Source organism: Knufia obscura, assembly GCF_036327395.1.
Source record: "Knufia obscura strain CCFEE 5817 isolate CBS 148926 chromosome Unknown scaffold_1, whole genome shotgun sequence".
Classification (NCBI taxonomy): Eukaryota; Fungi; Ascomycota; class Eurotiomycetes; order Chaetothyriales; family Trichomeriaceae; genus Knufia; species Knufia obscura.
Window position 1 is genome coordinate 529,875 of NW_027042687.1, and position 22,492 is coordinate 552,366.

The 22,492-nt window shown below is 50.9% G+C and overlaps 8 protein-coding genes across 8 annotated transcripts; 4 read left to right on the plus strand and 4 right to left on the minus strand.

Moving 5' to 3' along the window:
* Nucleotides 1–607: 607 nt before the first annotated feature.
* PMZ80_000199 (uncharacterized protein) lies at nt 608–1,530 on the minus strand (the record flags this gene model as incomplete). The annotated part of the gene is made up of 2 exons (XM_064868653.1): nt 608–693; nt 741–1,530. 2 exons carry the CDS (start codon nt 1,528–1,530, stop codon nt 608–610), a joined length of 876 nt encoding a protein of 291 aa, XP_064734150.1.
* Nucleotides 1,531–2,626: 1,096 nt separating this feature from the next.
* YAP1 (DNA-binding transcription factor yap1) lies at nt 2,627–4,601 on the plus strand (the record flags this gene model as incomplete). The annotated part of the gene is made up of 4 exons (XM_064868654.1): nt 2,627–3,094; nt 3,143–4,028; nt 4,076–4,403; nt 4,457–4,601. 4 exons carry the CDS (start codon nt 2,627–2,629, stop codon nt 4,599–4,601), a joined length of 1,827 nt encoding a protein of 608 aa, XP_064734151.1.
* An 863-nt stretch (nt 4,602–5,464) lies between these two features.
* PMZ80_000201 (uncharacterized protein) lies at nt 5,465–7,726 on the plus strand (the record flags this gene model as incomplete). The annotated part of the gene is made up of 3 exons (XM_064868655.1): nt 5,465–5,576; nt 5,624–5,735; nt 5,782–7,726. The coding sequence occupies 3 exons, from the start codon at nt 5,465–5,467 to the stop codon at nt 7,724–7,726; spliced, it is 2,169 nt and encodes a 722-aa protein (XP_064734152.1).
* A 652-nt stretch (nt 7,727–8,378) lies between these two features.
* On the minus strand, nt 8,379–9,632 carry PMZ80_000202 (uncharacterized protein; the record flags this gene model as incomplete). The annotated part of the gene is made up of 1 exon (XM_064868656.1): nt 8,379–9,632. The coding sequence occupies one exon, from the start codon at nt 9,630–9,632 to the stop codon at nt 8,379–8,381; it is 1,254 nt and encodes a 417-aa protein (XP_064734153.1).
* Nucleotides 9,633–10,217: 585 nt separating this feature from the next.
* Nucleotides 10,218–12,794, minus strand: PMZ80_000203 (uncharacterized protein; the record flags this gene model as incomplete). Its single annotated transcript, XM_064868657.1, has 1 exon — nt 10,218–12,794. The coding sequence occupies one exon, from the start codon at nt 12,792–12,794 to the stop codon at nt 10,218–10,220; it is 2,577 nt and encodes an 858-aa protein (XP_064734154.1).
* A 2,589-nt stretch (nt 12,795–15,383) lies between these two features.
* RSC9 (Chromatin structure-remodeling complex protein rsc9) lies at nt 15,384–18,155 on the minus strand (the record flags this gene model as incomplete). Its single annotated transcript, XM_064868658.1, has 1 exon — nt 15,384–18,155. One exon carries the CDS (start codon nt 18,153–18,155, stop codon nt 15,384–15,386), a length of 2,772 nt encoding a protein of 923 aa, XP_064734155.1.
* Nucleotides 18,156–18,961: 806 nt separating this feature from the next.
* Nucleotides 18,962–19,282, plus strand: PMZ80_000205 (uncharacterized protein; the record flags this gene model as incomplete). The annotated part of the gene is made up of 2 exons (XM_064868659.1): nt 18,962–19,186; nt 19,232–19,282. The coding sequence occupies 2 exons, from the start codon at nt 18,962–18,964 to the stop codon at nt 19,280–19,282; spliced, it is 276 nt and encodes a 91-aa protein (XP_064734156.1).
* A 125-nt stretch (nt 19,283–19,407) lies between these two features.
* Nucleotides 19,408–21,347, plus strand: PMZ80_000206 (uncharacterized protein; the record flags this gene model as incomplete). Its single annotated transcript, XM_064868660.1, has 2 exons — nt 19,408–19,652; nt 19,700–21,347. The coding sequence occupies 2 exons, from the start codon at nt 19,408–19,410 to the stop codon at nt 21,345–21,347; spliced, it is 1,893 nt and encodes a 630-aa protein (XP_064734157.1).
* Nucleotides 21,348–22,492: the final 1,145 nt, after the last annotated feature.

Consider the following 22,492-nt stretch of genomic DNA (forward strand, 5'->3'; position numbering starts at 1 on the left):
TAGGATGAGAGATGAGTAGTACATGTTACAAAATTGGTCAAGAGCTCGATAGGACGGTACAAATTAGCAATGAGCACAGAACAAAAACAACACGAACTACGGGCTTAGCTGGGTGTACGGATAGATAGCCTGACCCTCGACCACAATCCCACGCCCAATCATATAATTACAATGGGTTGTTGAAGTGGCTGGGGGCAGATCTTGGTGTATTAGCTGACCGCTCTTGACGGAACTAGACGCAGTCTAATAGCGGCCTCGTCTCATCCTACACAGCGGCGTTCTACGAAAACAGTTCTAGCGAAGGTCGAGTCAGCAGTCAGCATCGATACACCAGTGCTCTTGGTAACAGTTGCAGACTCGGAACATGGCGAATGGCTGAATGTTCTAGCGACGAACTCATCGGCTCTATTAGAAACAGTTAGATATGGGTACATATAGTCAAGTAGTACTTGTCCCTTGGCACTTGCGTATCGTTCGCCAGTATGACCATTCGTAAGACCCCTATGGATTGACCAACGTCAGTTACAGCTGTACTCCACGACCTTGAAAATAGTGATGTAGAACAGACGCCAAATCTGTCAGAACATCCAAATACCGCGTCTCATTACTATTCATCTTGTGCGTCCTGCTGGTAGATATGGCGGGACCTCGTAGGATCTTTTCTCATTTCGTGGCCTGAACCTGTGAATCCCACTGGGAGAAGTTAGCAAGGATTCCAAAGATCAAGAAGTGCTTCGTACCTCGAGCTGTGACACCTTCGCCGGTCCTGAACATGCTGTCTTTTTTGCCATGTTTGCCTTTAGTTTTGGCGGCGAAATCTTGCCATTTTGACTTTCCTGCTTCTAGTTCGTTCTTCGCTTTGACCTTTCGAGGTATCTTGGCTGGCCGGACTGGACCATCGCTGACTTTGCTTGGTTCTCGCTTCGCTTGCTGGGCCAGATTGGGATCGACTGTTGAAGCTGCAGATATCACATTCGGATTCGACGGGGCTGAAACGGGTGTAGAAGAGCCTGACATGCTATCAGCTTTTCGCTTTTTCGCTTCACTCGACAAGGGTCGAATATCCTTGGAATAGCACGTTTCAGTCGTGCCGTAATTTTTGAAGGACACAATGTAGACTGGATTTGCTGAAGAACCGGTTATTGACGTGATTCTCGCGTTGTAGAAGCCTCCATCTCCGGACTTCCACCTTGCCAGTACAGTATCGTTCACCGAGAAAGTTGTCTGTGTGGATTGCTCTTCGGGCTCGGCATCGAGAGGTTTGTATCCAGCCTTGTAGGCAGGATGGTTTTCGCGCGACCACTTCTCCTTCACGGCTGGTGTGGCAGACTTCTGTGCGGGCGGAGCTGGAGCTGGATTTAGTTCTGCAATGGCGGACTCGGTAAGGGCAATGACTTCTTCAAGTTCTGCCTTCAGGCTCTGCAATTCCCCATTTTCTGGATCATTCTGTAAGGAAAGCGCTACTGTTTCGAGTTGTAATTTGTACTCTCTGACCTCAGCCTCGAGGGCAGCAACTTCGGGGTTGCTCATGGCGGGAATGGCACAACAATGTTTGATCACGTAACGAGTGAACCAAAAATTTCAGATGCGCAGATCGATCGTGAAGTGTATGTATGCAAGAGTAGTGGTTAAGACTTGTGGTTCTATAATATGTCATGGTGTTGATCGACGCAACGTGCAGTCCTGTCTGCCTCAGGCGGCAAAGGCTCGGACTTTATGCAATTCAAGTAGCCGGAAAACACGTGCTCCACGTGCCTCGGAGCGGCAGCAGTGAATCAGAAGCTGATTTACACTGTTTGACCATCAAGCACAGTTTGAGTCAGTATTGTGAGCAACAATCGTACTATCTGGTAGGACCTGCTATTGCGATCTTCTTGAACACGTTCGCTGAAGCATATACGAGTGCGTTTCCCATCTCTAGCAAGTGCATCATGGCGTGCTCTCAGGGCGTGATAAGCTATACTACTTTAGGAATGGTACCGCGCTTAGGAGGCCTGATCACGAACCTGGCCACTATGGCTGATTATCAATCAACCTGCCATTTCTTTCCACCCACTTGATGCCGTCTTGATGGTGACGCAGAGATCTAATCATCGCATGGTTTGGACCTCAGGCAGCACCTTTTTGTTCAAAACATACCAAGTACTGCATTCGGGCCAACAAGGACACCGTATCTATCACGTCGGGCGCGAGGTTGAGGGGACTACGGAATCGCTGAAGGGAGACACCCAGCTCTGATTGGCCTGAACTCAAGTGCGAAAGACCCTGACTGCTCAAGGTGTGGACTCTTGCCGACCGCCGCATCCTGCTACATACTGCGATTTCCCCGTCTCACATACAACCACTTCGGTCTCTCCTCTTTCTTGCGTATTAAATTTCCACCATATACTTGCCAGTCGCCGGTCACGTATATCCGACACGAATTCAGTCTTGCCACCGTGTGAGATCTCGCCCACACCCCGTCAGCGGTCAGCGCAAGACCCCACTAGTCAGGCATTCCACCGAAGGCAGCACCCTGTTGCACAGTCTGAGGGAAGGTGTCCTGCTCGGACTTACAGGATAGTGCCTTTTCCAAAGGACGTGTGTACGCACCATCGAGCGTTCTCACTTTATCTCCATACCATTCATGTCCGACACGAGGTCAGACTTGGTCCTATCTCAAAATCAGCGAAATCTCCTCGTGGCTGCACTCACCTCCAACCAGCCCTCAGAGAGACAGCCCGCCATGTCAATAAGCGCTAAGAGATCGCAAGGCGCAGGCAACGCTTCCTATACTCCTGCTGCCATATCGAACAATTCTGCACCTGGATCAGGTCATCTCGATTATGACGACAGTCCATTCTTAGACTCGTTTATCGACGGCGAAGGTGACGAATCTTTCGACTTCGAAGACCAAGGTCAGATGTTTGGCGACCTCCCAGACGACAATTCAGATGACAATGGTACGGCTGATCCAGATCATCTGCATGACAAGAGAAAAAGCATGGGCGCAGAGGATGACGATGACCATGAAGGCGGTGGTAAGCGACGTGAAGGAGAAGACAAGCAAGCGAAGAAGCCTGGCCGCAAGCCATTGACCTCTGAACCCACTTCCGTAAGTAGAACGGACATATCAGGTCACAGAATCTAACATCACATGCAGAAACGAAAGGCCCAAAATCGTGCAGCGCAGCGCGCTTTCAGGGAAAGGAAGGAGAAGCATTTGAAGGACCTCGAAGTCAAAGTCGAGGACCTTGAGAAGGCCTCGGAGACTGCCAACCAGGAAAACGGTGTACTCCGAGCTCAAGTCGAGCGTCTCCAAGTCGAATTAAAGGAATACCGTAAACGCCTTTCTTGGATCAGCAGTAATGGTGGAGCAAGACAACAGCCTACTAGCAACAACTCACGTCCCACGAACTTGGGCAATGGCAGTAGCGACTTTCAGTTCCAGTTTCCGAAGTTTGGAGATTCGCCTAACACCAGCATTTTCGGTAGCACGAACAACCAGAAGCCTACTCCTCCACCAGCTCGGGCTCCTGCTCGGACATCCAGCGTGCCCACACAGCAGACTGCGAGTCCAGCTTCCAGTTCGGTAAGCAGGCACTCTATCTCGAATGCCATGCAGAACATGCAGAATTCGCGGCATAATTCGGTGGGCAACTCACCGCGAAACAACAACATCACTGCATCCCCGCCATCATACAACAGTCAAACAAACGGGTCAAGCGTTGACAGCCTGACTGGGCTCTTTAGCCCATCTATCTTGGAGGCTACGAGAAATTCTCCACATGGCTACTTTGGGGTCGGCAACAACCAGAACAAACCAACAAATCGTGGTAGCTTCGAAAACTCCTACTCCTCCGTGCCGGGTCTCTACTCTGGCTCTAGCGTGTCGAACACCGAGTCGCCTGGCTCTTGCTCAGATGCGCAAAACCAGTTGTCGTCTATTGGGACATCTCCGGATCCTAATTTCAACTCGCCGCACAATAAATTGCAGGATTATAGTATGAACACAATAAACGAGGAAGGAAACCTTGGGCAGTGGAACTGTGAGTCTTCTTCGTGATTGCGTGCTCAACAAAGCTAACGGAATCAGTCGATACCAACGGAGCCCCCGAATTTGATCCAACCGGGTTCAGCTGGCTGGCACAACAGAACGGTGGTGGCTTTGACCCAGTGTTGTTTGGCGACTATCGTGATACGACAGACAACATCCTATCTCAGGACTTTGGCTCGTTCTTCAATGATGCTTACCCACTGCCTGAGCTCGGGAGCCCTTCGCACAACTATGGCGATGTAAGCGGCGTCGCATCGAATGAGCAAGCCAAGAAAACGGATCTCTTGAGCAGAGTGGATGCAGCGCAGGCAGGAGATATCACCGTGCCTTCAAGTGCTCCCAAGTTGATGACCTGTAATAAGATTTGGTAAGTCATATTGCGCGACATGCTTCCTGTACGGATAGGCTAACAACTCAAAGGGATCGACTTCAGTCGATGGAGAAGTTCCGCAATGGCGAGATCGATATCGACAATCTGTGCAGTGAGCTACGTGCTAAAGCCAAATGTTCAGAGGGTGGTGCAGTCGTGGAGGAGAAACATGTGAACCGAATTCTGGGCTTGTGAGCGAGCCCATACCATTGAACATTGGTTGTAGGAGAAAAGAGCAGGCGCTGGGACACACACTATAAAGATGCTGCACGGAGTCACGACATTTACGAAGGCATGTATGGCAAGACTCGAGGCTGCAGAGTTTTGAGCGACCTGTACCAACAACACGGAAGAACCGCGTACCAGGCAGGAGGATCATGTGGCATTGGAAAAGCGCGCTTTGGCGAGCCCTGCAGTTTTGAGCCGAACATCATTTGGCATTTCTGAATCCAGAATCGTTTGTTGTAATCCGAGCCTCGCTTTCATGCCTGACTATTCAACCCCAGAGACCAAGCCGAGCGAGCATAGTCGAACGATGAGCCCAAGACAACGAAGCTTGATGTAGAGTGAAGCAAACGCGGAGGCAACGAATGTTGACGCTATTCTAGTTCGGGCCAGTAGCAGCCTTAGGAGCCTCGTCCTGCACCTGCAGTGGTCCTGGAGTAGTATCAGTACAGAATAATAATACTTTTTCTGGGATCATAAGAAGGTGCACTTTGTCCTTGTATCTTCTGTCGACACCATCCTGCCGCCAGTCAAACAATAATATCTCCACTCCGATCGCGCCTTCCTAATATCTACAGCCAAAGCCGTACCTTCCTATTCTTACCAACCACACCTGCGCAACAAGCAACCTGCGCCTTCCTTCTCGAGATCACAATACAATACACATCTACACATGGCTTCTGTAAGTGACTCAGCTCTTGACATGTTCATCGTCATCAGAAGACAGCATCGCGACCAACTTCACGATGATGAAGACGGTGCTTCGGCCAGGACTTTCGCTGACTCGTGGATCATCGCAGCCTCGACCACCCCAGTACCAGCTTCAAGGTTACATGCCCAACGGCACTTCAGGCCCAGTCACTGGTGCTCAGCCCCTGCAACCTAACAATGGTCGCGTCCTCCAGAATGGCTCAGTGCGCATCCTGTGTATCGCAGATGTAAGAGGTATGTGACCACTCTCGCCTCTGTACGGGCTGCGCTGACTCTACAAGGTGATCTGCGGTCACTCAACGAATTGGCTAAGACGGCCAATGCGACCCATATCTTACACACTGGTGACTTCGGCTTTTATGACCACTCTTCTTTGGAGCGCATAGCTGAAAAGTATGTTCCAAATCAGCCCCTACGGCCGCTAGCTTACAAGGACCAGGACCCTCAAGCACGTCGCACAGTATTCGCCTCTAATCTCCACGAACGTAAAGCAACAGATAGCCAACATACCTATTGGTAGACCAGTCAAGCCCTCGTTCCCTCCCTCCGACCTACCCCTATCACAGTTACCTGAACTTCTAGAAGGGAACTTCAAACTCGACGTGCCTGTCTACACTGTCTGGGGAGCCTGTGAAGATGTCAGAGTACTGGAGAAGTTTAGATCGGGTGAATACAAGGTCGACAACCTTCACATTATCGACGAAGTGAATTCAAGACTGTTAGATGTTGGTGGTGTGAAACTCAGACTGCTCGGCTTGGGCGGTGCTGTAGTCATCCACAAGCTCTTTGACAATGGTGAGGGAAAGACATATATTGCAGGTGGTCAGGGAACTATGTGGACCACCCTCTTGCAGATCGGTGCATTGATCGATACCGCAAGCCGAGTCTACGACCCATCAGAGACCCGAATCTTCCTCACACACGCCTCACCTGCAAGAGATGGAATCCTGAATCAGCTATCTGTCACTCTGAAAGCAGATTTCTCCATATCTGCTGGTCTACACTTCCGATATGGCAGCTCCTATAACGAATTCAGTGTCAATCCGTCCCTTGACCACTACCGCGGAAAACTTGCTGCGTCCAAGGCTTCGTTCAACGATGTTTGGGAGACAGTCAAGATGGACGTTGAGCAAGCAATCTCCACGAACGAATCACACAAGTCATTGCTGAACAGCGCCCTCGAGATCGTTGAGAAGATGCCAAGCGTTGCGAATGGTGGCAATCCCTTCGGTGGCCCTGTTGGTGGCCCACCAGGTGCTGGTCAGGTCGACGAGAGCGCTTTCAAGAACATGTGGAACTTCAACCTTGCAGATGCAGCTTTCGGTTATCTCGTTCTCGAGGTCGAAGGCGGTCGTATTGGAACCGAGATGCGAGCTCAAGGCTTCAATTTCGCCCACCGAGGTGCTAAGCCCGTCGCTTCACAACCGCTTCCACAACAGACTTCGAATGTTTTGTCTGAGAAGCCAAACCTCTCTGGTGCTCTCCCTGCTGCACCAACAGGTCCTGCCCAGAATCGTACACCCTCTTTCCAGCCACCAACACAGCCCTTCCCTCAGCCATCTCAGCAAAACCGAGCTCAGCAGCCGCCAGCACGACCTGCTTCCACTCAGCAAGGACAAACTTCAGCTGCTAAGCCTCCAACATCAAATTCCCCAGTACCACCTGCGGCACAGAACAAGCCTATAACACCCCAGCCTTCCTCCTCGAATGTCCCCACTACCGCATCTGTTGGAGCTAAGCCTGGCACACCTTCAGCAACAAATGGCACGGTTGCCGGCAGAGGTAGCGACACTGATGCTGCTCGATCCAAGCCTGCTACTCCACCAGTGCAATTACCACAGACGAGCAGTTTGTACGTCATGTTCGCTGACAACGAAGATCAAGCGAGAGAGTGCATCGCCGAGCAAGATCGATCAAAGATCAAGACATTATCCAAGGTCGGCAACAAATACAACAACTTTTCTATCACCTTCGAGACTCATGAGATTGCCGAAGACGCCTTGAAGCGGGCCAACGACCAATCTCGAAAGGTCAAAAATACGCAAGGCAAGAACCCAAGAGTGGAATGGTTCCGTGAGCGGGGAACCACTTTCCACCAGCGGGACAACAGTGCTAGTGGTTTCCATGCTCGTGGAGGTGCCACGTCAGCTGGACTACCGACACGAGGCGGCTATTCCAGCGGTGGCGAGAGAGCCAGTGACAGTGAAGGCGGCCGAGGTCGAGGTGGCTTCTCCAGAGGACGAGGACGAGGCGATCGTGGTCGAGGTCGTGGTATGGGTGCCGGACGTGGCAGCTTCCAGAACAAGGGCGACGGTGCTAGCGATGCGAAGCCTGCCGACTCGAAGCCAGAGCCTAAAGCCCAACCTGCCAAAGACTCCTCTTAGGAAGGGTCACATCGCACTGCAGTGGCGAAAATAAGGGTGATCACTTCTCTAGCGACTTGTGAGGAAGAGCCTTCACCAACAACATACGGCGCAAAGGATATGAACTCGAATCATCGATACCAACCAGCGATACCAAGTCATTTGCAGGCTTGGAGAAGAACTGTGTACAGTTAGGAGTTGATTTCTCTACGCAGGCACCTCTTACGGGCTTTACCCTTTTCGACAGCAATGTATTCTATATTCAGCTAGAGGGGAGGTGCCGAAAAGTAAAGTCAGAGGGAGGCGTTCATTTCGACTCGATTGAGAGTATACTTTTAGTATGTGTAGAGCAATTGAGATATCAAATGGCATTGACTCGTATATGTATGTGGCCAGTTGCCAGATAGGCTTCGAATACTGGACCTCATAATAGCGGGCAGACGTGAATGAAGATCAAGCAGGTGGTACATTGAACAGATGGTAGACGAGTTGGAAAGCAAGATCCATGCACGCTCTCAACTTGTACGCGAACGCGACTTCTGTGATACGCTAGCTCCTTTAGGTAAGCGCAATTTCAATGTAGAGCACAATGAAGCTTCGAGCCTCCTCCGGACCTTCTCTTGCACATTCACCTCATGTCCTCATTGATAGAGCGTGTCACCTTAACAAAACCTCATCCAACAAACACCAACTCGCCATCCTCATTTCCGATCCTCTCATCAAGCACAATCCGACTCTGACTCCACCCACCCCTCCCATCCCCCATCTCCGCCTCAAGCACCCTCCCATTCAAGCTCAACCTAACATTCCTCGCACTCGCAAACGCATTTCCACCCTTCGCCCACTTCAGGTGTCCCCAGTCATTCGTCAGGTAATCATTGAGCCTTATACTGCTCAGCTTCTCCTTCCCATGTCGATCACTACACAGCGCAATTAGATCATAATCCCTATCAAGCGTGATATTCGAAGCGCTTGCCGTAAAATTCCCCGCATATCCACCCTGGTGTCCTCCCGCATCGTGACCGATTGAACGGCCATAGCTCGCGGCACCGGCCCCAGCAGCGGCATACTTATCCTTCCGATGTTTACGGTGCTTCTTATCCTTGTCACTATCGGAATCTGAACTTGATGACGAAGACGACGAGCTCGAACTGTGCGATCCCCTACGGCGTCCTCCGTGGGAACCGGATCCGCTATGGTGCTTCTTGTGTTTCTTCTCCTTCTTCTTGTCTTTCATGGCGTCTTCGAGTTTGTGGCCTGCGTAGGCACCGCCCACGGCTCCGATGATGCCGTGGCCCATTTTGTGGCCGCCGTAGGCGCCTACGGCGCCCCCTGCGAGGGCGCCGAGGAGACCACGTTCGCCTTCTGCTGGGAGTGGCTGGTTGGCATTGGATAGGGGGCCTGTTGGGGGGAGGTTGGGATCTGCTTTGATCTCATGGGATCGGATTGCAAGGGGTGCTTGGCCGTACGGAGTTTGGTGTTGACTGTATTTGTCATACCCTTGCTGACGGGAGGTGTCGTAGGTGTTGACGAATTGTTCGTGTGAAGCAGGTTGCTGGTAATTGTCGTAACCTTGTTGGTGGGTGGGATATGAGTTGTCGTAGGTGGGCGGTTGGTATGACTGTTGTTGGTTATGGTAGGGCTGATTGTCGTATTGGTTGTATTGCTGGTTTTGATAGTCGTATGATTGGTACTGCTGCGAGTCATAAGGTGGCTGCTGAGCACTACTATCGTGGCCGTAGTAAGGTTGAGGAGCACCCGTCTCTGGATAACCGTACGGATTCGCTCGATCTTGCGATTGGTATGGATCGTTGGCGGGAGGAGCGCCATATTGATGCGACTGATCTTGCTGGTAAGTGCCTTGTTGGTTGTACTGCTGGCCGCCCTGGTAGGACTGGTCGCCGCTGTAGTAATTCTGCGCCGACATAGTGCTTGTGTGGATGGTTGGGGATTCTTTTGATCGGTAAGTCAGTGTCAAAGGCTTCTTACCGGGAGTCCTACTTATCTTGGACAATTAGATGATTTGGCCAAGTCTTATATGGAAAGACAGAAATGCTGGATGCCTGGTCGAAAGTGGGGCATGTGAGGCTGATAGCTGAAAGCTTAGCGCTTGCTTCGGTACCGCTGGCAATTGCAGGAGTGCTAGGACACAGCCACAGCTCGGAACCAGTCAGATGCCCTTGTGTACCGACTATTCCCAGCTAAGCGCGAGGTGATATCCACGCGATGGGAAGGAACTAGAGGCCGAGCGATGGCTACATCAAGGCTTTGTTTGGAAGCACGGACTGGTAAGGCAGATCGAGACAAAGCAGATATGGAGCATGAGAAGTGGTCACTGGATTAGTGACGAAGAATATGGGCGCGTTTCGTGCTTGCACGGTTCATGATGTTATGTTCTCTATGCATATGCACAACCCCGCCTCGATGTTCTGTACATTGATTGTACATTGCCTTCTGCACAGTCGGATGCTCAATAAGTCATGGTAAACGCTCGACTCGCCCGGGCAATTCTTCACAGCGCAAAAAGCGCTGCAGCAATCGCGACCATCATCGCGACCGAGCTGGCAGCGAACCGGCCTGCAGCATTGTCGTCGTCTCCACTTCCTCCACTCCCACCACCACCACCATTACCACCAGATTCCGAACGCTGCTCAGGCTCGAAATCCGTCACATTAGTCGGGTTCCCATCATTGAACAGTGCCTCATTCCCACTCAGACTGCTTGGCGCATTCGTGCTGCCCTCAACACATAGCGAGAACACATCCGTGTCATTCAAGCCAAATGCCTGCGCAGCCACTGTAGCCCATAAAGTACTCACATCGTTAATATGCTGCGGCTGATACCACAACCGACAATCAGCTGCCTCGTACACGAACTGCAGAGGCGTGTAATCCGAATCTCCTTCGGCAACGTTGTTCTGCCAGTTGAATGTGAAATCGGTCAAAGCTTCTATGCCAACACCTGCACTGGCGCCCCTGAAGATGATGTATGTGCTGTCGTTGAGGAGTGGTCCCAAAGTGCTGGACTCTTCAATTGAGGTAGCGATCTCGGTTTGCCCCAAAAGAGCAGATCCTTGCCACGCATAGTAGACATCTGAGGCGAGTAAAGCGTACTGGTAAACTTGACTGCCTTTGACACCTCCGACTGCCTGCATTGCACCGGTCTGTGGTCGCCCACCCATTGCTACTGACTTGACCTTACCTTGCCATTTCAAGAAGTGTGCGAGAATCGTGCATGTGGAGGAGCATCTGCCATCTGAGAGAAGGATGATGTTCTCTGAGCTGAAGGGAGAAGGTTGTATTTCAGTGTTGTTGCCGAACCCGGAAACAACGATGCTACCGCTTGCTAGATTGAAGTCGGTGTCGTTGATGTTCCATCGAATGAGATTGGTGAAGTCATCTTTCGGCGTGTCGACTGGCCCATACAACTGATCCCAGCTGTTGAATAGCTCACCACTGCTGTTTGCGTAGGAGTGGGCTGAGTATTGTGCATAGTAGTTGTTTGCCTGAAGCAGAGTCACGTTGTCAGGGTACACTTCCGCCAGCTGCGCTGTGTAGTTTGTGTAATAGTTGCCTAGGATATCGAGGCCTTCTTGAGCTCGAAGCGTCCCCGCGCCATACGGGAAGATATCAGGGAAGAGCTGCTTGAAGACCTCATAACCAAGACTGATGGTGCCACCAGGATTACCTTGAACATCAAGCACGAGGTGCGTCTTGCCTTCCTGACGACACTGGTTCATGAACTCTGTCATGGTGGACTGAAAGCCATCAGGATCAGCCTCTGACATTTGTTGGAGCACCAGAACAGCAGTATCTTCAAAGCCTTCAGCCTCTAGAAAGTAGCCAGAGATTGACAGGTCGTCAGAAATGGCGACCGGTGTTGGGTAGCCAAGGATCTGTGTACCTTCTGGCGCGACAGGTGCCGACTCGGTGGCAGTCGGGCTCAATGACCTGGTTTCCGTAACTTGTCTTCGCTCTTGCCGCTTTTGTACCCTCTTCTGGTGCAACATTTGCTGCTTCTTGACTGGGTCCACTCGTGTACCATCTAACGTGTCTGGATCATCGAGATCGTAGCCTTGTGCAGCTGCCTTCAGAGTGGCATTGCAATACAAGTTGTAGAAAGATCTGCCATCCTCCAAGCCACTGAAGTCAAACGGTGAATTATAGATAGCTACGTTCTGCTCAGTTCTTGACGATCCGTCGGCAAAGGAAATGGTAGTCTCAGCGCCAACATAATTTCGGTCGAAGCCAAACAGGCCAGTGCTGGAACTACCGCCTGATCCATCATTTAGCACGTAGAACATCTGATTATACAGAGCATCAGGATCTTGGAACCCTCCATATGAGACGTTCTGACCCTGCATGGTCAGAAACTCTGCCACATCCTGTCCGTTGACCTGAGTAACAGCAGAAGGAGCTTCGCTCAACTCTCCTGCCTGGAAGGCAGCAAAGTCCTCATACACGTAGATATTGGGCTCGGACGTTCCGTCTTCAGACACAGATATCAATGACCCGACCAGTCTTTGATATACAAAAACCGAAAGGCCGTCAAATTGGAAGGCAAGATGACCATTCTGGGCTTTGCCAAGTATGGCTGTGAAGTTGCTTTCGAAGTCGATCTCACTCGTCATATCATCCGAGCCGACCTGTTCTCGGAGTTGCGATATCTCTGCGAAGAGGTCCACCCCGGCTAGAGGGTATTCCGCTGGCGGACTTGCCAGATGACCTACGTCGCTTTGGAACTCGAGAGCCGCGACGATGCCATCGATGAGCCTAAGTGCATCAGCCTTGTCGATGGGTGCGGACCTGGCACATTCGTTTGCGAGGCTGGCAGCAACAATTAGAGGAGCTGGCAATATTAGCGGGAGTGGCAAATTGTCAAGTGCGCAAAAATTACCTTCAGTCTGTTCGGCTAGAACACTGCTCACAGCAGCGCAAGCCTCACCAGTAGGCACTGCAGTAGCTGTGAGCAGGCTCGATATTGTTTGTCTGGCGGTACCAGTCACCTCGAGGCTGCTTGTTGCCGTGCGAGTCTGTGCAACTACCAGAGATGCAGTCGCAATAACGACTAGAGTCGACAGCAGCCTCATAGTTATGGTGAGCAGCAACCAGGTAGATCCTAGTCAATAGGACCTTCAAGGGAAAAGTCTACATGGTGTACTTCACTGAAACGAGAGAGGCCTGAATCGATGCACCGCCCAAGACTGTGACTTGCGGCATCTCGTGAAACGTTCCAAGATTCAGGAGGCCCAGATTGCCTAGACATCGGCCTCGAGCGACGATCGGAAATAGAAACTGGTGTCACAAGTTGCATGGGTAGCGTGCAAACGAGCGAATCACGAGCACTCCTAGACCGGTGTGACCCAGAAGCTAAATGTGGGTAGCCAAGCTACCGGCGACTCGCGGCTGGGATTATGAATCTTCAACCAACTGAACAGTAAATCAGGGCAAACCGGTCCCGTTGGTCAGGATTGAAATGGAGCTGGACAAACAGTCGTTGCTTCCATATCTCATGAGTCTATCGAGCTTGACACAACACGCGTGATCCGATACCTGAAGGTGTGCAGGACTGCATGGCCCGCTGGATGCCACGGCGTCCCACAAGCGAGGGCGGGATGATGTCGGTGTCGAGTGCTTATCTGGATGCCAAGCCCGTCCAAAGTGTTCAATTACGTGTTAGTGCTGCTAAAGGCGAACATGAATGCCGCCATTCCGTCGGGTCTCGGGTACGTACCTCGACTGCAGCCAAGAAACAGTGCTTCAATAGATCAAAGTGAACGCTGTGCATCTATTTCGAAACATTTGAACTTCCAGCATGTCGGCCCAGTAGCACTTGCAAAGGCAAGGCACGCAGAGACAGATCTGCGGTGGCGGCGGCGGCAGGCGTTCATGAGTAGACAAGGCAGTTGCGTTCCTTCCATGCGATGTCTCCGGCTATTCGTGTTGTCGATGCGTGGATAGTCAACGGCTGTCTTGACGCTTCATCTCCTGTCCCCTTTCGAAAACGACCACGTCCACTTGAAAGCCTTTTTGATATTTCCAGCCACAAGTATGAACACACCCAGCATTCCAGGCACCACACTCTCAACAATATCTCTTCCCCACAGAGGCATAGTGAGCACAGCAGTCCAAAGCAGTAACCTGCGCTGTCTCCTAGTCATCCTCCTCTGTGACTGGGTGTGTGCCTCATTGCCATCTTCTTGCCGCTGAGACCCTCCATGCTCTCTGCTTGCGTCTGCCTCGAATGCTGAGTTGTGGTCCAGCGCTAACGTGGAGATCTTTTTGCGCATATTGCGCTCTCTTTTTCTGCGCGCAAGCCATGACTCTCTGGCACTTTGTTGGGTTTTCCGGGATGTGGAAGGTGTTGAATGGTCATCGTGGAAGGTGGCTTTCCGTGTTTGTTGAGGGTGTGTTATTGTTGGAACTACTATTCGTTGAGGGAAGGTGTGTATCGTAGGTCTGAGGGCAGTTGCGACCAAGTCACCGCGCCGCATTATTATCCTTGCGGGCTGCATTTCGTTTATTAGGATGATTCCGCCAGCGTACGACGACGCAAGTGATCGTCGTGATCCTCTTGTACGTTGATGGTTCAAGCAGTGCGACTATCGGCAGCCTAGGATAGTCTGTAGGCCTCTCGTGAATGACAGTAGGTTCTCTCCGAGGCCGTAGTATACACTCGTGGTTCTTTAGCGTATGATCTCACTGCGCTGGCTTGGGGTGAGAGACTGATAGACAAAGGGATAAAGAATCTAAAGGAGTGTACTCTTTGTTCGCGGTTAGTTGTTGCGTGAACTGTCATGCGTGGACAATAACAGAGCAACACCTGCAACTCGGGGATACTCCAAGTTCTGCCCAACCTCCGACCTGAAGGCTATACCTCAGGACGAGCCTCATCCCATGGAAATGCAAGTCATCTCCTCCCTGTCGTGGTCACTAAGAGGGAGATCAAGCACGGAGCCATGTGTGTTCGAGATCCGCCTACGTCAAAAAGCGGGCCACCAGACACGGTCCGGCGAATCACAATGGCAGTCGGTATCGAATGGCCGAGAACAGGCGAGCTGCTGCCCGAAGGAAGATTAACTTGAAAACCAACATCCTGGAGCAGCTGTCTCGTGGCTACAGGCGGATTTGTGGTTGGGCAACATTTATCCACGTCCTGGGGATGCTCGGGTTAGGCAAGAGGAAAGGCATTTGCCGATCAATCATCCAGCGGGACATCAAAGGCCGAACGAAGTGTGGTAAGAGACAGAACGTGGTTGTCGGAAGATCGCGCCGCAGGAAGCGACAGAAGTCGCCGATAACATTAGCTCTATTTGGAGTCGGTACCGACTCATTATACCTCTTCAAGCACTTAACTTGATGAGCAGACGCGGCATGACTGCCATTTAGAACTAGTGATATAAATGAATTCTGTCAGTACGTTCCTGAGGCGGGAATCTCATGAACAGTTCGCCGCCCGCGCCGCTACGACGAGATTCACGGCTTTCCGATAAGCGCTTGTAAACGGGATGTTGCGTGCTCGAAGGTGCAAATAATGCGATGCATTGTTGATTCTGACACTTGCTAGGCTTCTTTACCTGAAGCCGAGCACTTACAGATCTATCTTGTGTCACTCACAATGCTCACCCTAGAAGCATCTGTTGGTACATGCCGCTGAACGCCTTGCAACGGCAACAACTTCAGAACAGCGAAGCCTGCTCCTCGTCTTGTTTTGCAGCCTGCTTTTCCGATGCTTCGCCCTTTTCTATGAAGCGGATTACATCAATAATAAGCCCTGCTATCGTGCGCTGCTTACTGAAAATGTTCCATAAATTCTCCCTCACCTGAATACTGAAAAGTTTGCCCATCAGGTCTTTCCTCTGTTTCTCGCTCCCGCCATATCTTCCGACGTATCGTGCCAGATTGAAGAGCAGAAGAGCACTCATGAACGGTATGCCGTTGGGGATACCACGCTCGTCGGTGCTCGTGAGATAGAAAGTGTGTTTGACGACGGTATCCTCCTTCGGCTTGGTTTGCTCTCCTGCCAGTTTGTAGATCAGTTCTTTGTTTTGCTCTGCATTTTCGGGCACGTGCATTCGGAAGTGCCGAGCTAAGGCACTGGGTGTGTCGATGATATTGTTCTTCCGGCAATTGACCCATCTGCACTTGAAACCTCCTTCCGGTATCGCAACGTCCTTGGACTGGAACTTTCCTTCTGGTGTTTTCGGTATCTGTGCGTGAGCTTCCAATAGATGTCTCCAGAGCATTTCTGGCGAAGCGTGCCACGTACTGCAAGGACCGTATTTGGCCGGCTGGCCATTGATTGGTTGTTGCGTTAGCATTTCCCAGTGGCATTTGTAGTAGGATTGTCCATGTAGTCCAACGAGTATACGGCGCGGTCGAATTCCTTTTATTATGAAGCGTGACTGCCCTCCTGGCCCTTGCACAACTTGAGCTTGCGCGCCATTAACCGTCGCTGATACCTGCTTGATGAACTCAGCTGCAGGAATGTGTTGGTTGTGCAAGAAGCGATTCTGATATGCTTGCCATATTGATATCTGAGTAACATCTGCTTGGGGTGCTTCCTCGAAGCAACACCGCAGCCATTTTGCGGACCGCTCAGGCTCATTAAAACCAAGCATCTGGGTAAAGAGGTCATTTGGAACATGTGGGATACTTGCTGGTGTTGAAGCTGGCGCTGCAGGGGCCCTATGCATTATTACGTTCTCTTCTTGAGCCGTCGCTCCATGCAGGAGCAAATTCGCAAGTCGCGGGGTAAGGTTGGCCAGGATGTCTGGTGACTCCTTCAGCGCCCATTCGAGGTTCTGAGGCGAAGCTGTCCAGGCATACAAGAAGTTGATGACAGCTTCAACTAGTTCATCGTCGTCAAGCACACAATATTGAAATAGCTTCTCAATGGTTTTCGGTGGGATATCACTCAGAGGGTGCACACGGTCAGCATCAGCGTCAAATCGGAATATTGCTCTCAAAGCCGCTAGGGTCTTTCCTCGGTCATTGGAGGCAAGCTCTCTCACCAGTGAAGCGTACAGTTCATCCGCAGGCTCCATCTCAAAGAACCTCGAGGTCATTTCAGTCATGTCGAGTGCATACTGTTTGATTTCATCAAATCGTGACTGCTGTGGCAGGTTGAGCGCAAGGATGAGCAGATCTCGAAAGAAGGCCATCCTCGACAAGAAGATAGCGTTGTCCTCTAGTGTGACCATATTGCGTAGCACCAAAGTCGCCTCGTTCACTTTCTCAAGCCGTAGGCTGTAATCTTCAGGCTCAATCTCATTTTCGGCTAGAAGTGGTGGCAACTCGGCTAAGCGCTGAGCAAGTTTCTCGGTGCCGTGCACTGCATTGATCGTATTTTCCGCGTTCTTGCCCCGTGCGTCCATATACGAGACCTGAAATGGGACGCCGAAAGCTAGCTCTGCGATTTCAGTAACTTTCTCCATCAGGGACTCTGCTAACGTTGGGAAGCCTTCGAATTTGAATTTGTCACCTCGTTCGTGTGAGACCTTGACCAGATGATGCAAGGCAAATTCCTGTTCTCTTCGTATTCCTGATTTCAGACCTTGCACGCATCGAACATAGATATTTGGCCCATCGAAAGAAGCTTTCGGCAGAGCAAACTTCAGCAGATCTTGCGGCTGTGGAAGGCGTTGTATTGTTGCAAGTTTCGACATGGCCTTGCGCTGATAGAAGACATCAGGGTTGCTACCAGGTGTTACCAGCGGGCGCAGAGTGAGGGGCATGGATGGTCGAGGCTCGTAATTCTCGATCTTGAAGTGGGGATCTCGTGGATTGCTGGATGCATTCGTGAAAGACTGTGTCAACATCGGAGCTGGTTGCGGCGAGTTCGTGGTTCGCATTCGTGTTGTGCGTGATGGCGTGGGATCTGGCTGATACAGCTGAACTGGCTTCGGCTGTTGTCTCAAACGGCTTGGATATCGACTTGCACTGCCTTGGTCGTCAGGCTCAATTTTCTCCTGCTTCGGGGTTTGCTGTGGAGAATCAACAGCCATGCGCTCGGTTTCCTGGCTATGTGATGTGTCGTTAGCCATCATTGTCTCGTGGGTCCTCTTTCTCACATCACCACCTTTGGCGGTCAAGTGTTCCAGTATGCTCGGAGCAGGCGGTGTCTCTCCCCAGTATTTCTCGATCTCATAGGCTGCCAAGTTCTTGTAGTATAGCTGCTTCAGCTGATAGCTCATAGCACCATCATGCTGTTTCGGCAGATTGAAAGTAGCTGCAATCTCCCGCCAGAGCATCCGAGTGGCTGTGACGGCGTCATAGCCTCCTCTCTCAACTACATCTCTGTACAGCCGATGTAGAGGTACCGGCCGACCTGCGACTTTTCCATCTCGATCGAAAGGCACACCGCGCTGTTTCATGTACCTTTCCACATCATCAAGAAACTCTTCCTCATCCTCAATGATAGCGCGCGATGGCGCACCATTTGTATTCATCCTAGCACCGTAAGGACGTAAAGTCTCGGCTTTCCGAGAGCGATTCTAGCGCCTATGCGCTCGATCTGTACGAGCGCGACATGCAACGGCACTCCTGGACTGCGAAGGACGCCCAGGCGGGGACAATTGTGTGCAGAGTAATTGCAGAGGCTTCCACCGCAGCGCAGCACTGGGTCCAGGTCAAGATGCGATGTATCGCGCACAACACCACCGTGCTAGGTGTGCAGTCGATACCAATGAAGGAAGGGCGCACGCGTCGTGAAAGGTTGAGTAGGATTTGTATCAGAGTAATGCCAATTAGGAAGAGATCTTTGATTCGCTCCTGAAGTCGTTCGATGTCTGCGGGAAGTGTAAGTTGGGTGTCGTGGCTGTTGGCATACAGAGTTCTGCTCTTTTGCGCCTACGGAAGCAACGACACGAATCTCAAACTTCAGAGGGCTCCTGCGATCGCTCCTTCCCTTCATGCACAAGTTTTCGACTATCAACGGCAGCACCCGTGCGGTAGCGGCTTGGCACTGTCCGTCTCTCCAAGCTCGGATTTCTTCACTTCTCAAAGTTCCTTCTCATGCTTGCTGCTGTGTTCACACCGGTCACAGCTACGTGTAGCATGACCTCGTCCACTGCAAAGTTGTTCATCGATGTATTGTTCCAACAGCACCTAGTCTGCTATTCCCCGCGCTCATTATGAACGAAAAGAGAAGTCTTTGCATTATTTGATCATACAAGCGTTATTTCTCTTCAGCATCCAGATTCCTAGCTCTGTCGTTCATGGTTCTGCTCAGTCTCGCGCTTTCATTATTTTCGTCATGGAATCACAAATGCTGCAATTGCTTCCGCCAACACGAGTGACTATGGCGTTGACGAAGTTTTCTGCTGCGACTACTTCCAATGGGTATCCCGGACCGATCCCCTGGACTCATATAATCAGCGAGAACGGTCTCTTTGCCATGTTCGAGATTCCTTCGTCTCAGAACATGTCTCAGACCTCTGAAAGTGCGAGGTTCAAGATCATCAATGACCCAGAAGTTCTAGTAAAGTATGTTCACTTATTCCGAAGACCGTACTAATCCTGCTAGGAGGATATAAACCTCGATGCACTTGGAGAGGAAGCCAAGCAGGCGGCTTAGGAGGCTGCTGCTAAAGGCAGGACGCAGAAGACTCCTGAAGTCTGTATCGTCATCAAATGTCCTTGCATTGCTGTGAGGTATCCCACGAACGAACATCAAGTATTTGGCAAGCATCTGCAGCAACGATGGTGATGGCTGATATATGTCAGGTTCGCAGATTTCAGATTCGCTTGGCTCAGAAGGAACAATTCTATGAGGCCGTAAAGATTTTGTCCAGAGCCAACGTGCCAACTACGGATGCAGGTCACAGTCAGCGTCAGCAATCAACAGGTTCGCAGAATTCCATTTCTCAAATCGCGCACAAGACTGCTCCGCAGACCATTCGTCCAGCATTGAGAGCTCCGCCATCCCGTCTCGCCCCTGCTCAGCCGTGAGTCTGCTACTTTGTTGACAGTGCGAATCGCTAATAGACCCTAGGAATCAATTTGGACAAGCGTCAGGTCCCAAAGTGTCTACCTTCGCGAGTCAAACGACGGCTACGAACGCGATGTCTGTTCCTCAGCCTCAAATGCAGCAAAACGCTGTAATAGGCAGCAATGGTTATCGCAGTAATGCATTTGATTCGTACGATCAGCACAATCGCACTCAAGCAGCACATACCACCAACAGCCGAGCAATTGAACTCACAAGTTCTGCCCCTGTCCCAGCAGGAATGCGCGGTAGCGGGCACCTCAACCTCTATGTACCCAGACCATCAACAGCTCCCATCGTTGTGCCACGAAGTCCGGATGCAGATCTTCCACCTCAAAGAGAGCTACCTTTTGCCACCAGAAACGAGCACACTGTCGCAGACGAACCCCAGCCATTCCATCGAGCTGTCATGAACGACACTCCAACCAAGCTGAATCGATATGACAACGATGAGAAACAAGCTCAAGCCCAAACGCCAGCCCAGAGCACGTCACACCGCCCCGCAGCTGCGCAGACTACCGAACACATGAATGGTGTCGTTGTCGAAGCCTCAAAGACCCTTGCGATAGGGAAACTGAGAGCGGAAGATATCGATACACAAAAATTGCTTGACAGAGTCGCTGCCCGACGATCCAACTCTACGAAGAAAGAGCCAGACTCGAAACCAGCTGCAAAAGTACTTCCAGCCCCACAATCCCAGACTCGGAAATCTTCTCAGAAAAGAAGAAGACCTCTACGCTGTACTCACTGCCGGTCGAAGAGGATCAAATGCGGGTTTAACGACGACAATCCTGATGGAGCGTGTCAGCCTTGCATTGAGGCGGAACGACCCTGCTCTTTCGTAGCTGAAACAGAGGACAGGGTCGACAGCCGAGCTACCAATCAAGCCAAGCCCGAGATTCAGGTGCAGAACTCGCAGGACAACGGTGTCGAAGGTTCACCATCTCGGCAACTTTCGCTTCGGTCACGAGATATTCAGCTCGCCGGTGCCCCAGTAAGCTTGGTGTCACAAAAGATTCCGCTTGAGGAGGTCAAACAATCAAAACTGGTCAAGACAGAAGTACCCAGGAAGAGACCCAGCCAGGTAGCTATGCCAGCTCCGAAACGTCTGAAGGCGCCCGACGTGAAGCCAAGAGACGAATTGCAAACAGCAAGCCGTGCTATCAATGCTAAGGGACAAAGCCAACGCAAGCTCGAGCTACCAACTACGAAGGCGCAGCGGGCAGTACGAGAACTTTCCAATCCCCCAATCCACATACGGTCTGATGCCACTACTGCCACCGCCGAAACTCTCGACCTCGACCCCATCCAGAAACCTCAAAAACCTACTCGGGAGTCTAGCCCTACCAGACCACTCTACTCCGAACTGTCAGCTATCACCGACCAAGCCGGACCGGCTTACCGGGAGAATAGGCCTCCTCAGCCCGCACAGAACTCCGAACCCACCGTGAATGCTGCCACAAAGTCCGCTGCCCCAATCGGCCAATCACTGTTCGATCAATCACTAGCAGAGCTCATGGATCTCTCTCCAAATGAACGAAATGCCTGCCTTGACCGGACTTTTGTCGGCCTCCTACAAGATGACAATTTCATCCCATACTGTCAAATGCTCGGCTCGAGATGGGAACAACATCTATTCAACCCCAAGATCTAGCTACAACCCAACCTAAATATACCTAGACAACATCTGCTTTCACAAAGTCCAAAAGTACATTCGGAATACATCTGCCTTACGAGCTCATCACTATCTGCGAATAATTCAGAAATGCAAAGAAATGAGGGTAAATGTCAGAGACACATATGAAATATAACTACTCAATATGTTACGATACATAGCATGTTTAGCCAAATAGCATAATATAGAAACATCTCGAAGTCATACATCAGAGCGTTCTGTGCCGTCATGGAAGTCGAGTCTGCATACTTAGTTACAATCAACTGTACTCTTGTTCCCTAATACCTATATTAGGTGTTCGTGTGAAACGTGGTAGACCACGAGTATAAGTGCACGAAACGAGATTACGAAGTAAAATTGAATAAATTCTCCGCAGAGCCCGCTTAGGATGCGGTGTTGGGTACTGGAGTTCATCCCCGCAGCACGCGCCAACTTTTGTGTCTTTTGCCTTTAACTAATATCAATACCAGTCTACTGCCACACCACCATCACAGATTTGTTTCATCCGCGGTCGCTGGAGCTAGCTTGTAGCTAGCCGCTGTCATTAGCTGCTCTCGTCTCAATATATGAAGTGGTAACGGTAGCGGAGCTGTAGTAGTTTTCTAGGGAATCGGACTACGGTAAAGTAAAGCTACGCTTAGTACTTATATAGAATACAGTAGAGAAAAGGTAGCTTACTCTGTGTAAGTAAGCGATTCATTAGATTATAATAATTACTTAATTTATAAACGAAACTATTAGTAGTAGTAGATATAATCTTTAGAGCTTAGGTCCTTTAGTAATAAAGGTACTTAATATTATCACAGTCTTATACAGACAGCTCTGTTTTCGATATTCGTCTTTAACAAAAGACATCGAAGTTGGCGCGTACTGCGCCAATAACCGCCAGTAGTTAGGCTAATATCGAGTTTATATTGGCAGCATGCACCCACAGTAATGCAACAGATGTACAATTCCAGTGCAATAGCCCTTACAGTGCCATGGAAAAGCGAGGAGCTCTTGTTATCGAGGCGAGTGAGAATAGATCCGAGGGTCGGTAGTGAAGGGGATTGAGATCGTGCAGGCGAGACGAGACCGAGACCGAGACCAAGATTGAGGCTGACACGTCAGCCGCACTGCACAGC